This window comes from Fulmarus glacialis, unplaced genomic scaffold, assembly GCF_000690835.1.
Source record: "Fulmarus glacialis isolate BGI_N327 unplaced genomic scaffold, ASM69083v1 scaffold13466, whole genome shotgun sequence".
Lineage (NCBI taxonomy): Eukaryota > Metazoa > Chordata > Aves > Procellariiformes > Procellariidae > Fulmarus > Fulmarus glacialis.
The window spans coordinates 225-17,694 of NW_009220163.1; the positions used below are offsets into that span (position 1 = coordinate 225).

The 17,470-nt window shown below is 45.3% G+C and overlaps 1 protein-coding gene across 1 annotated transcript; it reads left to right on the forward strand.

The window, feature by feature from the left end:
* Positions 1 to 3: 3 nt before the first annotated feature.
* LOC104078860 (cholesterol desaturase daf-36-like) lies at positions 4 to 6,916 on the forward strand (the record flags this gene model as incomplete). The annotated part of the gene is given in 8 exon segments (XM_009580672.1): positions 4 to 244; positions 247 to 264; positions 2,797 to 2,898; positions 2,901 to 2,962; positions 4,435 to 4,560; positions 4,833 to 4,952; positions 6,741 to 6,762; positions 6,765 to 6,916. Coding segments are annotated over 8 exon segments (843 nt in total), but the record flags the coding sequence as incomplete, so codon positions are not given.
* Between the last annotated feature and the right edge of the window lie 10,554 nt (positions 6,917 to 17,470).

The window sequence follows — 17,470 nt, forward strand, 5'->3', positions numbered from 1 at the left end:
GCGATGTCTGTCTCTCCCGACGCCCCTCACATGCAGATGTCGGTTTTACAACCTCATAACCTCGCATTTCTGCAGGACAACAAGCTCGCTGCGTTTCGCACCCAGGATGGCCAAGCCTACGTGGTCGACACTTACTGCCCTCACCTCGGGGCTAAACTCGCTGCTGGCAGGCACACCGTGGGCAATCGCATCGAATGCCCGTTTCATGGCTGGCAGTTTCAAGGAGAAGATGGAAAATGCACCCGCATCCATATGCTGAAAAAGGTGACCATGCCCCAAAACTGCAGAAAGCATCCACGGAAACGGCAGTGCCCTGTGTGTCCTCATTAAAAGCTACTTCATTAAGGAAAAGTGGTTTTTATAATATCCCACCCTCCATCCTGCTCCCCTATTTCATGCAGCACCCTAATTTTCCTCCTGGGTTGTCCATGTTGGGGCAGAATGTTCCAGTGCCCTTTCCTATGTTAGATAATAACTGGGACTTTAGCCAAGTTAAATAAACACCCTTCTTGATTTTGATAGTCCTACAACTCCTGCATTCAGCAAGCAGGGTATAAAAGAAGATTTTTAACTCTGAGTCATCCGTTGCACCAGCAGAGATGGATCCTGAGGAGCTATGGGGTTTCAGGAATGATTCTGTACTCTATAGTGATAGCTTATACCACGTCAGTGCTTAAATCTGTCGCATTAGCATGACAGAAAAGTTTCTTAATGGCAATTTTTTCTCCTTTTAAGGCTTGAAGGGAACTTTTGGATACAACCCAGGAAAGCTCTTCGCATACACCTACCGTTTAGATGTGGTTTGTGTTGACTGTGTAGGAGGAGGATCTTACTTCAAGTTCACATGTAACAATTACTTGATCTGGCTGCACTTAGTTTAAATCACCAATTCTAGACGTGGCTGAAACCAGCAAACAGACTTACCTTGAGTTTTGCTTTGGCTTTTGCTTCTTAGTTATTTTCCTGAGATGTTCAACTTTCTCTGATTGGGATTGATTAGCAGCAAAAGTCAGTCTTTCTGCTAAACAGGCTATTTTTCCCAAAATGAAAGAAACATTCCAGCTTTATGGGATGAGATAAACAATTTATAGCTCTCACCAAACAGCAATTCTGGGTTTTTTTGTGTGTTATTTTCAGAAAAAAGATTAATACTGTATTTCTTTTCCCATACATACTCAGTCAGGAGCTGCATTCAAATGAAAATTTGGTTCCAAGTAATGAGCAATGATGTGTTTCATCACAAAATGAGAATGAATATTCTGGATATACGCAAACGCTTGCCAAGATGCATTGTGTCATCTGAAACAGCTGTATTCAGAGTCATTGTTATCCGTAGTTATTGAAAGAACGAAACTGCAGGCAGCTGCCCTGCTCCCAGTACAGCCCAAATGGGTCAGGTTGATTTAAACAGATTTAGAAGCCATCTGTGCTGTGCAGGTCACTTTGATGGAGAGGTATTTTGGAGAGCTCAGATGGGCAGCTCTTCTGGCACCGGGCTTGCAGGGGACCAGCAGCCGGGTGGGAGAGCCGCAGAGCCCAACCTGGTGCTAGATGAAGCTGGTGAAGGGCCTGGAGAACAAGTCTGATGAGGAGCGGCTGAGGGAACTGGGGCTGTTTAGCCTGGAGAAGAGGAGGCTGAGGGGAGACCTCATCGCGCTCTACAACTACCTGAAAGGAGGTTGTAGCCAGGTGGGGGTCGGTCTCTTCTCCCAAGTAACCAGCGATAGGACGAGAGGGAATGGCCTCAAGTTGCGCCAGGGGAGGTTTAGACTGGACATTAGGAAAAATTTCTTCACTGAAAGGGTTGTCATGCATGGGAACAGGCTGCCCAGGGAAGTGGTGGAGTCACCATCCCTGGAGGTATTTAAAAGACATGTAGACGTGGTGTTTAGGGACATGGTTTAGTGGTGGACTTGGCAGTGTTAGGTTAATGGTTGGACTCGATGATCTTAAGTGTCTTTTCCAACCTAAATGATTCTATGATTCTATGTCTGCGTGGGGGCAGATGAAGCCCTCTTTAAAATTTTATGAGATCATCCCACCCAAAGCACCAGATTTTTTCAATCAGAAATCACAGCAAAGGTCTTCTCCTGCCCCTCTGATATTCATTGACTGAAAGAGAAACATAATTTCTCCTATTATTTCACCTCCCATGTGACTGTACAAGGCTGAATAATAAGGAAGCGCTATCTTCTGTGCTTGTTTGAAAATTAGAAAAAAAAGTAATGAAGGCAAAAGCCTTCCAATCTAGTAGAAGCTACATTTTCTGACAATTGGGTAAATATAAAAGCCAAAATTCATTTCACTGGAAAGAGGGCAGATACATTCTTAAAGCAACACATGATACCACAGTATTGTAACAGAGAATGACTTGAACTTGAGAGGTAGAGATGGCTTTTACTCTCTGCACATCTATAACTAAAAGCACCTCTTTTTAGCTCATTGAAACTTGAGGAGCATCCATTGATGCAGTCGTTTACTTATTTGAACAGTTTTAAGTGTAGTGAAAGAAGGCTTCAGAGCCGCCAGCCATGCTTCTTCCCTAAAATTGCAAAAAAATGCAAAACACCCAACTGAAATAAAACTGATTTAAGCAAACTCTGTTCTGTGAACTTCAGAAGCTGTTGTCCTTCTTCAGCAGCCTGAAGGCTGGCAAGTGCCACCAGAGAGTCTGTGCCCCACGGATATCGCCCGTAAAGACGATCTCTGAGCCGTGGTTCAGGACTGGGTGACCCTTAGTACCAGCGTCAGCCGTGGAGATGCCACTTTTAACTGAATCCTTTCTTTCCTCCACAGTGCCAGACTTTGCAAGGGTCTGGACCTGGCCATCCTGCGAGGTGAACAGGATGCTGCTGCTCCGGTACCACTGCAAAGGGGTCGGTCCGACGTGGGCGGTGGAGATGCCACCAAAGAGTGGGTGTTCTGCGGGCAGACAGAGCACTTGCTCGACGCGCACATCCAGGTAGGGAGCCCGGCCCCTCCGTGGGACATGCCCACACCTGGGTCCTCTCCTATAGTCCAGTTCAGGGACATCTCCTCCCAGTTAACCCATTTAGGGACATCTCCTCCCAATTAATCAGCATCATCGCTGCTGCTGGCAGAGCTCAGACCTAGAAATACATCCCTGCGCTGTATACCGCGAGTACGGCATATGTCCCCCAAACACGGATCGTGGGCTTCTTGATTAGAGAGCAGATGTTCTGGGTACTTAAAAGGAATCTGTTAATTTGCTTTGACTTATAACTGATGTAATTTAAAAAAAGATTCTCTAAGGATTGCGGCACTTAGCATCAGGAGGCTTTTCAACTATCGATCACCGAAATGGAAACACGCGGTTATTTTGCTGTTAATCTTCATAATCACCATCACATGCTGACAAATGTGCCACAGAGAACAAAACGGCTGTTGCCTCCATCACGTCTCAGTGGAAAGGAGGCTGGAAAAGGGGAACCGTTCTGTGGCACTAAAGAGAAGGGACCGCGGCCGTGGTCCTCGGAGGGGGCCGGGGGCAGCCGCGGGTGGAGGCTCCGCCGGGAGAGTGGTGGGAGGCAGCAGGAGTTTTGAAAATGGGCAGTCCCTTGGGATTTTGGACCTTGGGAAATTTTTATGTACTTGCCACTGAGCAGAACACTTCTATTTGTAAAAATCAGTGACAAAAATGACCCTTCATCTAAAGTGCGCTTCTCTCCAAAGGCAGTGCCTGCCTCCTGACTAAATCACGACTAGGGTGAGTGGGTTAGAAAAAAATGAAGGATTATTAAAAGAAATGAAGAAGGTGCATGAGACACAGGAGATGCGGCTCTGAGAGTGGGCAGAGATGTGAGAAGCATGGAGAATTTGGGAGATGGATGGGATAATAATATTTATTTCGTGTCTGCTTTTCAGTGCGAGCCACTGAACACAGGTCTGTGCTGGGGCCAGTCTGTGCTACTTGCCAAGCTGGTAGAAAGCCGGTGTATTTGAGTAATAAAGCAGTTGAAACTTCTCAAAAAGTGACATATTGTGGGCAGGCTGGTGGGCTTTAAGGGTTTTAAGATATGTGAAATCTAGTTTAGGAGCACAAACACAAAAATCCTTTATTCCTTGCAATTATTACAGGACCAAAGGAAGGACTTGGAGTCCCAGCTTGCGTGGCTGCATAAGTTAACATGCATAGACTTCTTTGAGCTTAAAATTAACTCTGAATTTTCTGAGCTTCATGTTTGTATTATTCCTATACACTAGTTAAGGACTAGTCCCATGTCGGTGCTGAGGCCCCTTCCTCCGCTCACTCGGTTGCCTCTTGCTGTGCCATGTACCTGCGAGCACCTCTGCTGTGCTCGGAGCGACGTGCTGGGCTGGGCTGCAGTCACGCTGCTGCTATTGCAATACTGCTATTAAGTACAGGCAGCTCACACCCAAGTCCGCCAACGGCAAATTGTTCCCCAATGGCAGGAAGACCCCGAGAACGCAGCTGCCGTGGCTCACCTGGCTTTTCTTCACAGTCCAGCTATTCTGGGCAGATCTGATCTGAGATACACAAGGTCCAAGCTGTGGCATTTTATGAAGCAGATCTGGTTGGCAAGACCCTAGCTCCCCTCTTAGCCATGAGGGGGTCGAAGTCTTTCAAACCAGGTCCCCTTTCTGCCTCAAAGCATCAGTCCCACCTCATCCCCTCTGCCGCATCCCCCCTCCCCCTTCAGGTCCAGTCTCTTTTCTGTGTCTCTGAGGGTTTTAGCTGCACTCCCTCATCTGTGCTCATCTCTAGATTGTCTGCACCATCTCGCTGATACCTCCCCTCAGTCTGTACTCTCCATCTCTTGGACTGAGACGATCCTTCTCTACCCCTCCAGGCCAAGTGGCAGCCGGAGCCGGAACCCAACGAGCATTGCTCCCGGCTGCTGGTTCAACACACCGCAACCATCTTCAGGAAGCACGTCTCCTTGATGGATTTGATGGTTTCAGCCAGGGAGGTATGTCCCACGCTGGTGACCACCAGCACCCCGAGCTGAAGGGCTTTGTCACCCAAAAGGCTAAGTAAGTCCTTGCCCGTCCTGCCCAGTGTAGCCTTTCCTACCGAGTGCATCAGACACACGGGCCAGAACTACGCACAGCTGGGCAGCACGGAGGAAAGGGAGGGTTCGTAAGGACTGCTGTGCCCACAAAACGACTTAAAAAAAAAAATAGCTAGTACCTGAGCAAACACTCATGACAATCCCAAGGGACCTCCACACCACATCGTCACAGCGCTTTACAATGCAGAAGCGTGGACCTTTTCAGTCCATGGTGAACATGCCTGGGAAAGGCATAGAGAGCACTCAATATACGGTAAGAAACATTTTGAGGATGTTGATCTGTGTGATCCAAAAAACTGAGGGTTTTTCAGACAACTTTCTGGAAAGCACAAAGATTTGTCAGTTTATATTTATGCTAAAGAAATAAATTCATACTAATGTCAAGAGCTCCTTCTGCAATTAAAAGTTCGCTCATTTTCTTATTTTCTTCCTTTCTTGTGTTTGGTTTTTGTTTTGGAAACATGTTTATTAACCACACTTCTCTTGCCCCTCTCCACTTCCAAAAAATCAGAACAGTGCATCTTATAGCCCAAGGCCAGCCCTGAACGAGATAATAAAATACTTGACACAAATTGATAAAGAATCAAAGGAAAATAGAAATAATGCCTCTACACATGAATCAATGGGAACTAGATGTTCTCACTTTCATTTTTGGTTGGGGGGGGGTTGATGAAATGGTAAGCTTGCCTAAAACTAGTAACTTTGTTCTAGTACATTTTTGAAGGCATCTGACCTACTCCCATATTACAAATTCAGAACAATAGCAAAACAAGTCATGATACAAAACTTTGATAAGGGATAGATCTCGGTGTAATTAGGGAATTATCACAAAGTGGATGTTGATTGTATCTCTGTTCAATTCTTAAATCAGTGCTATTTAGCACTGATATCAATGAACAAAGAGAAAAAAGACATTAAAATAACCTCACAAAGAGTGCATACCCAACGAAACATTAAAGGAGTAGTAAATAAAGTAGCCAAAACCCCCAGCAATATCTGCACTGCTTTGAAGAACCAAGTGTTATGACCATGCATCTGTGTCTCTGGATGCACGTCAAAGAGCAGAGAACAAGTACTTCATGTCATGCAAGATAAAAGGATGACCCTGATTTCAGCTAAAACCTAATGTGACCGTTGTAGCTGCAAAGGAGAAAGCCAGAGCAGGAGGAGGGATGTTGTATTACCTCCATACTGTATTGCAATTGCTGCTACTGAGATCGGAGCCCAGGACTGGTGTCAACAATCCAATAAGGCTGTTGATGACCTGAAGGTAAGTCAGTGATGAACAACAAGATCAAGTGAGAATTTGGAAGCATTTCCTAGAAGATTAGATTTTAAACTTTTTGGGACCAGTAGAGCACTGTAAACCCCCATGAATTCCCATGGGCCCACAGCAAAGCCATCCAGCCCTGACACAGCTGTGAACGTCCCAGGCCAATACGGGCTGCATGGCTCTGCTGGATTTCCCCTGGCCTGGGGAGCATTAACAGTTGGCAAGCAGTCTGTGACTGATGGCCCTGAGGCGTAGCTTGACTTTGTGCCTATTATCTGATGAAAGACAGAGTAAAGAGGAACTTGGGCACAGCCTAGGAGGCATCTCAAGGAGGTCTCAAGCTGTGGGAGTTGCTGTACCGGAGGGCTGGACCACCACGGACTGTTCCCTGAGGGTGCTCTGTGGCTCTGCAGGTGGGGCCAGGGCTGGTTTTCCTATCTTTGAACCTGCTTTCCTGGGCCATGGGATCATCCTGCAGATGGTGACTCCCCTGGAGCTTCTCCTGCAGAATGTTGTCCACAAAATCTACTACCGGGAGAACGTGCTGGCCATAATCTCCAAGTTCATCCTGAGGGCAGAGTGCATACAGGTAAGGCCTCTGAAGAAGAGCAGCCAGAGGAGGTCCCCTGGAGCTTGGTGGCCCAGAGGTGTGAGAAGGAAGAGCAGTTGCCCATGTGGGCTCAGATATGTGTGGGAGCAAAGCACTCGTGGGCAAGATCCTTTCAGTGCTTGGTATGATCTTTCAGTTTTAGCAGCCCAAAGAGCTAAACTGGAGGTTTAGTAAAGAGGGTCCCTGCAGCGGCTCATCTGTTGAGGTGCTATCCCTCTCCTCTGCCTGGGGAACTGGGGCTGAAGGATTAGGCAACCTCTCCCAAACTGCAGGAAGTCTCTAAGAGAACTAATAACCGCACCTGGATTTCCAGCATCCCAGGTCGGCGATTTAAGATCATCCTATCTCCTTCAGTGAGAACCGAGCCAAGAAATCCTGCTGGTAAATTCTCATGAGATTGGGCGACTCCTGACAGAGGTTTTCCAGGTCCTTACCTGAAAACATTTTATGTGAGTATTTATTCACCAAACTCGAGGGAAATTTTTAACAGGTACCTTTTGTACATTTATCTATATATAAATATTTCTGCCTCTGTGTGTGTGAACTAATAGTAAGTATAATCTGTAATTAAGTCATGATTGTAGTAGACTCTACCAACACTTACTTCGTAAATATTAAGTTAATGATTAGGTGCTGCTAAAACTGTGAATGAACTCTAGACTGCTGCTAAACACATATAATCCCTTAGATATAAAGCCTTAGACATAACATGATTTTTCTTTATGTTTCATCTGTGTAGTAATAGAGTGAACCTTGCCATCGAACTCTGTTAAGTTGCACCTTTATCAATCTCTATTAAAATCACTTTCTGCTAATACCTTTGACAGCGATTCTTTGGGTGCCTCTAAACCACTCAGTCGTGACAATTACATGGCGTGGGTCAAGGTGTGCTGCTCACCCACCGTCCAAGGGGGCACATGGCCACCACGCACGCCCATACACACACAGGCGGTAGAGAGGCTTTCCCTGCACAGCACCCGTCCAGCTCTGTCGTGCCACACACCCGGGCTGTGCTCCCCGCTCCTCACCGTGCTCCCACAGACGGGATCTCAGGGTGAATAAAACTTCAAGGAAGGCAAATTGTTGAGCATCAGATTAGAGATGGCGAGTTAAATTAGCTTTGCTGGATTCATCAGTCCTTCTGAAATTAGAGGAAACTATGGGATACCTCCAGCAGAGCCTGAATTCTGAGCTACCATGTCCTTTATTACTAAGGCTCAAGTAGTTGTGTCCTGTTAAGGCAGAAATTAGAGAATCAGGAAATAAGGCAGGATTATCTTAAGCCTCTTATGTTTCCATTTGCAATCTTATCCTTTTAAATGGGTATAGCAAAAAGGACAACTTAGTGCCGGGAGACGCTGGCATACCAAGGAGCACTGTCCTCCGGTCTTCTATGCCTTTTGGCCATACGTTATCCACTTTACATTTTTACATTTTCAAACAAATCGTAACTCCTATCTGGTTAGGATGTGAGGACATCTAGATCTTACTGTTCACTGAAATCACTTTTACATCAAATCTACTGCAAAGCTACAGCCATTCTTACTATTATATTCTGATAGTTGTATTTCTTATTATGGCTTATCTTCACACTTGACTACTAGCCAAGAGAGTTTATCCAATTGCCAGACCTATTGTCATTCCATGTCTTTGGGTTTTGGTTTTTCCCAACTAACAAATCCCCTACAGATTTCCTAATTCTCAAGCAGAGTTATTTTTTGCTTGCCTTTTTTTGAGGGGGGTGAGGGGCAAGGTTAGAAAACCCCAAAGGATATCAAAACAGGTCAAAGAAAAGGATACATGAAGGGTGATGGACAATGTACCTTGGATTTTCCAGTGGTAGGCCTGGGCTCCTTCTCCTTTGAATCCTGGTCCATGTACTTGTTCCACCTGGGACAATTCCCTGGTCATCTCTGGTTCGTTTGGAGGTGGGTCTTGGAGCTCCAAACAGCGCCAGCAAGGCTGCGTTCCCGCATGCAAACCTGCCAGTGATCCCCACTCACCATCACATCTTTGTGAGACACGTTGATGCAGGTCAAGACTGACATAGCCTCCAAGCAAAGATTTCCGTGTCCGCTCATATTTTGGCTATCATTACAAATAGCCGTCAAGGGCCTTGTCTTATGGAAAGGGGTGAGCCCGCTCAGTGCCTGCTCAATGCCCAAATGCCTTTCTCCTGGGCTGAAAGCAAGTTCACAGGTGGATCTGCTGATACAAGTGAAAATCTCTGACCACGCTGGGAGAAACACAGTAAGTGTGAGTTTTAAGACTATCTTGCCCAGCATCAGCTTGCACTGCTTTAGCAGCATAAAAGCCAGCTGAGCTGAATGTGTCCTGGGGGTGTGAATACAAATACTGCATTACAACACACCAAACAACCCCTCCAGCTGGCCAAGTCGTCTTGGTTCACTTTCGGCTATATATCAGTGTCTCACTGGTGAGAGAGCAGCAGGTTCACTGCACTGGCAACCAAGCGTGAGACAGAAGATGCTCTGGAAAATGCTTTAGAGAGTTTTGGATACACAAGGGATGCAGGGAGAAGCCCACTGTAGAGTTTTATGGCTCGTGAAGTCCATCAAAGAAACCACTGCTGAGATTTAGGTCACTTCAATGGATGTCTTCCCTCTTCACAAGAAGACAATCAGCACTGGGTGATGTCCCATTCATGTGCTTGAAAAATAGAAAACCCGACACTTTTTTTTTCCTAAAGGTTGTTTTATTGTAAAACCATAAATACAACACTGACATGAAAATCCTCAAGCAACGGATGCTTTCTTACAGTTACAGTTTGTCTTCTGCCTTGGCATCAACTCTGAAAAGAATGTTGCAGAAACATGTCTCTAAGGTATCTCCAAATAACCGAGCTCTGGCCTGGAGTGCTCAGCTCGTTTGGAAGCTAAGTGGAACTATTCCTCCTCTCTTGTGGAATATTTCCATTCAGACAGCAACAGACTTGTAAAAACAGCAACATTTAAACACCTTTTTTTTTTCTTTAATAATCCTTTTCATTTGACGTCAGTCTAAGTTTCAAACAGCACTGAATTTATTTAGCTGTAAAAAAACCAAAACAAAACAAAACAAAATCCTAAAAAGAAAAAATCAGAAGAACTTGAGTTGGCCTCAAGCGTTCATATATCACAATGAAAATCAGCAACTCAACCCCGTGCAATATTGCTCTCTATTGAGTCATTCGATCCACACCAACAATACATGAGACTTCAAACAGGTTTTGTTTTGTTTATTAACACAGCAAGTGTGACATTAGATAACCTTTTAAATACAGTACATGGTACAGCGCGGGGCCAGCTGCCCGCACTTTTCCCCATTATGAAGACAAAGCCAGCGGTGGCGGTTTATAAAAATATTGTGTTGCTACAAAAGTATAAATTAATGCTACCGGTATTAAGAAATATTAAACACATAAAACTTATAAGGATTAAGAAAAATATTCATTAATACCTGTAGAAAACTCTGGCCTAAAAAAGATATTTTTTGTATATTTTTTGTATATTTTTTTGTATTTTTTAAGATGACATGAGATTCTTGCACTCGCAGGTAGAGACACATGCAGGTGCATCTGTGGTATTGCCTAGAACATCTGCATCTACAGAAAGGAAGGAAATGCACACAAGTTACTGAGGGGAGGGAGGGTGAGGAGAGAAAGGAGAACATTGTTTGCTTGATGAAACAAGAATTCAGCTCCCAACAGGAGGTTTCAAAAAACGAACATACGAACGAGGAACAGCTTCTCTTTTCAGACTGGCTGCAAACAAGGATTTCCTGATGGTTTGGTTTGTCGGCATGACACTTTCTAGCTACGGCGTGGACCAGAATCCTCACGGTCTGGACGATGTGCGTTCCTCCTGTACTTACAGCCTTGGCTAGTCACCTGTCACGAATGTTTCAGTTCATCCGTTATCAGTTTTCCTTTTAAATAATTAAAAAAAATAAAATTAAAGTCCCAATAAGTTTAAAGGGACCATGGAAAACAGCTCCTAAGACTGTTGCTCCTTCCAGAATACATGCCTCCTTCCTTGAGCGGAAAGGTCCTTCTCCATAGATAGCAAGGAAAAAAAAAAATCCCTCCTCCCACCCCCCAGCCCACTGGAAAAAAAAATACCATCCTATCCACAGACATTGCAGAGACCGCCACAAGAACCCCCAGAAGACTGAAAACAAGCATTCAAGGCTGATGAGGCTGGAAGTGTCTTTTTAAGGAACTTTGGTTGTAAAAAGCAAGGGTTTGACATGCTTGTACTCATCAACTCCACTGTAAAATATTCCTATCGTTAAGGCTGCGCTGCTCACCTGGGTGCCAAGACATACCGACCACTGTCAATGATACTAGAACAATGGGAAGGAAGAAAACCCTTTCAGTCAGTGGTTGATGTTGTGCATCGATGAGCCATTTATGTGACTCATTTCAGAAGCTATTCTAAAAAATTCAAACTTGGCTGCCTACAGATCATTAAACCCTAAAGGGTCTACTGGATACACCGTTGCCTAATGTGAGCAAAACTCTTCCGTCAAGTCATAAAACAAAGGACTCTAACAGGAGTAGTAAAAAACCCAACTAACCAGCCAAACAAAAAACAAAATTAAACAGAAATCCTCCAAACATTCAATATATAAAATTAAATTTCAGGGCAATACACTCTCATTGGTTTACCATTTCTGGCCTAGCATAAGCAAACTATCCCACAGTACTAACGAGGCATTCAACTTGGAGCTGTGCTTGGGTTTACCTCTCTGTATTTTTATTACTGTTTGTTTTGTTCAGTGACATTTCCAGAGGCCCCAGGAAGATGATAACCCGTGGCATGGGGACAGGTCCCATGCACTGTAAAAAGGGAGTTCTTATTGCTACGGGGCGACATCTTCAGAACTATCTGACACAGGACCTTGAGTCTCAGCCAATGTTTCTGGGCATTCCCAACAGATCCCACAGATTTAAGATCACGGTGTAGCACAGAAAATGCACAGCAGAAGCAGCAAAACGTTTAATACTCTCCCTCACCCCGACTCTTTCACCTTGGCAGTGTAAGGGTTGATGAGACATTTGCTCCTCAGCTGGTGTTTTCTCCTCTGCCCCTTCTGCAGGTCAGCTATTCTTTCACCTTGGCAGTGTAAGGGTTGACAAGACATTTGCTCCTCAGCTGCTGTCTTCTCCTCTGCCCCTTCTGCAGGTCAGCTACCTCCCTCCTTTACGAAACCTGGTTAATGGATATATTGGAGTGCTGGGAAGGGTTTGGCGCCGGAGGTGAGTGGGAGGATGCGGAGGAAGATGCTCTATGAATCCTCTTGGACCTATTGGGCAGGACTGAGCTCAACATGCAGGCAATCATTTCCCACCTCTACATCCAGTCTCTTTTCTCTCGGCAAGGTCCAAAGCAGCCTTGTGCCTTATGGAGTGTGCTCCATGTAGCTGTACAGCCTTGTTTTAAATGGTAACATTCCCCTAACAGACTCCTCCCAGATGAACAGATTTCTCCTCCCTGAAAAGGTTTCCCAGAATCTGCCTTTAGTGTCTTTTTGTTCATTTTCATCCCATTACTCCTAATTATTCCATAGGGAACAACTTGTCCCCTCCTGCGTGTGCTCCCTCTGAATGCTGACAGGAGCTCCTCTCCACCTCCTTTAGCCAGAAAGATGCAATTACGGAACTGAGTCTTTCCTCAGTACAAAGCAACACTCCCAGCCTTTGAATAACTTTTTGGCTGCTCTTTTACTGTCTTTTGATGTATCAGTAACTTGGTGGTGTCCAGAAATGCACACAGCATTCTCCGAGTAGCACGATGTCTCAGTCACCCTGCTCCTGTGAAACACTTCGTCCTGGCTTGCCTACTGCAGGATCCAGAAGGTGGAAATGGTCCCTCAGACTGGGTGAGGCCGAGTGGACTCATCCACCAATATGAACATATGTGGCAATTTCTTCTCACACTAAACCTTCCATGTTATTGCAAGCAGTTGGAGAAAAACAAACCAACCAACCTGAGACACCTCACTGAATACTGTATTAACTCAGATACTACAACTTAGAGCTCAAGCAACTTCCAGAAGTGTCTCCCCTCTATTTTCAGTCATTCCTGAGCTTTGAGAGTTATCTGCCACAACTTCATTTGCAAAATTCACGTAAGGGTCATGACTCCCTGAGCTGCTGCTGGACGTATTCTCTGACCAGCAGCAGAGAACACCCAGCAAGCGCAGTTAAACCAGTGCAGGGGTTAATGTGGGTGTTTAAACCAATTTATCTCAAAGCTAAACTGGTTTAACCAGCAATTAACAGACAACTGAATTAGACAAAACCTGAGCCCCCAGTCGGCTTTCACAGAAAGTTTTCCAGATTGCACTAGTTCAAATACAACCAAATCAGTTTTCTTAGAACAGACATAGAGCTTTGACAAAAAGAAAAGCTTACTTCCGTCTGCAGCTGACCCAGGCACAAGACACTGAGCTCATCTTGCAAGCCAGAACACAACTATTGTCTACTGCTAGAGACATGGCGAGAAGAGACACACACAGGAGACAAAGCTGGGCTCCATGTGCTCCACTGACCCTCTGGCTGCTGTACTCACACAGAAACAACCTTCTGTTTTGAAGAGCTCTGCCTTTGTATCCCACTTTCTCAGTTTTCTAGTAACAAGGATCTTCAGACAGGACTGCAAGGCCCTTCATTCTTTACAGTTCACCTTCTGTTGGTGCCTTCTCCCCACCTGAAGATCATAATCCCTCCCAAAGCAAACTATGAAGTCAGAAGTCTGTAAGGTCAGGCACAGAGTAAGCAGCAGAAAAAAATGAATGCCTGGAGGACGCATACACGATTTTTGTAGCCCAACGCATTTCTCAAGCGTGAGTAAAGGAAGGAAAGAAGCAGAAGGCAAATTCCTAACATGACCTACCAGAGGATGATCCCAATTCTGAGGACTTCTCCTCCCAGCAAAAAGGGAGCAGAACCTCATGACAGCTCTGGCCAAACTAAGAGACCCTCTCCTCTCCAGTCTCCCACCACAGGATGGGCAGTGCTCCTTACAGCACAAGTGCTGCTCCATACCACTGAGCCAACCCTAGTAACCTGGCAAATTAAGAGCTTCCGAAATCCAGACCTTGGTAAAGTATCTATGTTCCCTAGAATGCAAATCCAAGTCTTGAAGAGGCAAGGAGAAACAGGAGCAAAAGCTTGGCATTTGGAGTAAATATGTGTGCTCCATATGTACTTTTCTCCTTTTAATGATGCGTAAGTACATCAGACAAAAGTCAGCCTATGAGCAGACACAGCATGAATAGCTCCTCTGAGCAGAACAGCTTGTAACCATGTTTAAGACTCATGAAAAGCTGTGGCTTCTTCCACTGACTCCGCTGGAGAAGGGGGCTGGCCAACCAGCTCCTCTTCTCACTGACTTTCCAGATTGCTCCATTTTAGGGCTTTAGGCTTTATTTTGCTTTTTCAGCTGCTAAGTTGAGTTTTTAAGTCTTTGGGAGAATCTCATCTACCAGACAATGCTGCATGTTTGCTTAACATCCATCATTAGTGAACCTATAACCAAAGTTGCCTTGGAGGTGACAGTTACTTGGACGGGGGAGAGGGCCAGTCAATCCCTCTCTTTGGTCGTCACAGCAAGAAAGCTCCAGATTTGATGCCAAAGCCACACTGTAAAAAGGGGAAGGGGAGATGGGCTGGGAGTTAAGGGTGGCTGTGGCCTTTCCATTTGCATGACCTGGCTGTGCAGCCACAGTCCAGCTCACTGCAGTGCACAGCCTGGCATCAAACAGTTGCATGAATGACTGCAATTTTACCTCTCTCAATTCCAGGGCTTTAAAACTGTGCTAACTCTGCTTTGTCCACTTCCCCACCCTTAATGCTTTGCAGACAGACAACACAATGAGCCTGAGTTGGCAAATCCCACAGAAGTTATCGGCCTGTCCCTTTGCAGAAGAGTGCTAGGGTTTGGAGCTTTCTTTTCAAAGGAATGCAAGAGTTTTGCACGTTCCCCTGAGCATCAAAAAGCCTGTGAGTGGCTCTCAGGGTCTCAGGCAAACCAAGCAAAAAGGTGTAACATGCCATTAGGAGAAAGAACTACAAATCCTGTCACTAGTTCTGCCCATCTGAGCTGCACGATACACATTCTGCAGCCTCAAAAGCTCATCTTGCTTTGGATTCATCCTCCAGCCAAGTCTTCTTGCTGCAGGATACCTTGTGCTTTTCAGTGGCAACAGCAGCACAGCACAAACGCTTTGTAATCGGCACACATCTCACTTGGGTTTCTTGTTTGTAGTTTGAGACTTAGTTACTGTTTGTTACAGGTTTCTCCTGCACTGCAAGTGCAAACAGATGTGTTACCATGGACCCAACTGGTGGCTGGGCAGGCAGGATTTTTACAGGAGAAAATAAAACCAGCAAGAAGAAAAGTTGGCTCTACAACCAACACCTCCATTTGCAAAAGCCACTGCCAGAGAAATAAGATGTCCAGGTACCTCTGCCTTGGCAGCTCATCTTCAAGTGTTGCTACCCCTGCAGTTGTCAGTGGGGTTGCAGACTGTGTCTTTTAAGATATCCATATGCCAAACTTACATTTAGGAGACTAGTTTTGCCCTGATGCCAGTAACAGTGCTGAGAGGTCAACCCAAATGCTAGATTCAAGCCAAGAGCAGGTCCTGTTTCCAGGCTGAAAAGGGCAAGACAGCTGGGTGCAAAAAGCTATCCTCAGTGACCTTGACCTAGGGAAGGTCTCTAGCATGCAAACTGTTCCCCTGTCTGAGCCCCACGGCTCAGACAGTGAAGCTGTCAGTTAGTGCCTGTCAGGTTCAAGGCATCTGCAAACAAAGCCTGAGAGACATTTCTCACGTCTTGGGACTTGCAACTTCTACTACAACCAGGGATGGGCAGGTGGGATCTTGTTTAACATCTGTTCAACAGCAGCATTTCAAAGAGGGCCCCCAGTCTCACCATTGCATTGTCAGCAACCAGAAAACACCCCTGTGCTGTTGAAGGGCTCCAGCCTCCAGCCTGCCTGCTCGGAGCTGAGCGAGTCCATCCCCCCGAACCTCCGATGCTGCTCTGCTGCCACTGTGACCGCAGCTCCAGAGCACACTACTGGAAGCAGGAGAGACTACTTCAAAAGTAAGAGTTTGCTTCAATTTGCCTCTGGGATGCAAGTCCCAGTGATGAAAAATTAACGGTTTGGCACCAGAAGCTGGGAATTGTCCAAGAGGCACCAAACCTGACAGCCTGCAGAGATCCTGTCCAGCAGCCCATGAACTGTGCCTACGGGCACTGGACACAGCAGAGCACTGGCCTTGGTGGACAGCAGAGTGACTGAGATGTTTTTGTGTTACGATGATCTCTAATTGCATTTGGGGTGAGCCAGTGTGAACGTTTAAGGGCCTTCCTAGCCAGAACTATTCAGCAACATAACAAGTAGTGTAATGCACTGTAGGTATTAAAAAGACATTCGTGCTACTAGAGGAAACCATTCCAAATAAAATGGGAAGATAATCTTTGCACTCAGTCAGGAGCACTTACATTCAGAAGGATCTTTGAGCCCATGCACTTCTCTAAGTTTCCTTCAAACCCCAGTTTGACAAAACTGATCATCTTTGTTCCCCTGAAAAATCATACACCTTGGTTTTGTCCTTGGCCTTGTGAAGGTTATTTTGAGTGTGTGTACTGAGAAACTTTTTTACAAAAAGTTTAGGTACAAGGGTTCTCAATGGCAGCTGGCAGACCCCGGCAAGCTTGCTCGTGGCCCACAGACATCTGTGTTGTCACCACTTGCTTGCTTTTCCTGGTTTCTAGCTTTTCCATATAAGCAATTGCTGTGGTTCCATAAGGACATTATTTAATTGCAAATGGGCTACTCTAGAATAAGTTTGAGAATCCCTGATGTACAAAATTCACAGAGAAGCTAATTAACACTAGGAATTCAGAAAAGAAGTTATGCTGTTAAAAAAAAAAATCCAAGAAACGTAACAATTACAGACATTTTCTGCCATGAACCATTTATCTTAGTTTTAAATCAAGCTTATAATCACTAGCTAACATGTTAAACTCAAAACTGGGAGTGGAGATAGAAGAGTAACTTTTGTTTTTTTGGAAAAACTGTGTATGAAAAAAGTTAAAAATAAAATAAAAAACCTCCTTAAAGTCTCCCTTCCTGATTTCTAAAGATACTGGTGTTCATAAAACACAGCTGCCCTGATAACATGCACCGTATGTCAAGAAGGCTGCAGACAAATGCCCTCAAGGTGTACAGTTATTCAAAGGAGCAAAGTCCAGTGCAGAACTGGTCTGTTCAATGTAGTCTGATTATCCATGGCAAGATGGCCCAGGGGACAAGAGGAAAGGTGGGGTGGAGGAGAAACAAAAGAAACTTCAAGTCACTTTAGATCTCAGCTGCCTGAAGACTTTAGAACATCAGCCTCCCATTGGTCTGCCCACTTGAAAACATTAGAAAGTCTGTCAAGTCCACACACTATCTATGGAAAGGAGCACGTTCCTGGCAGAGGGCTGTCTCTCTCACGTGCTCAGCTTTCCTT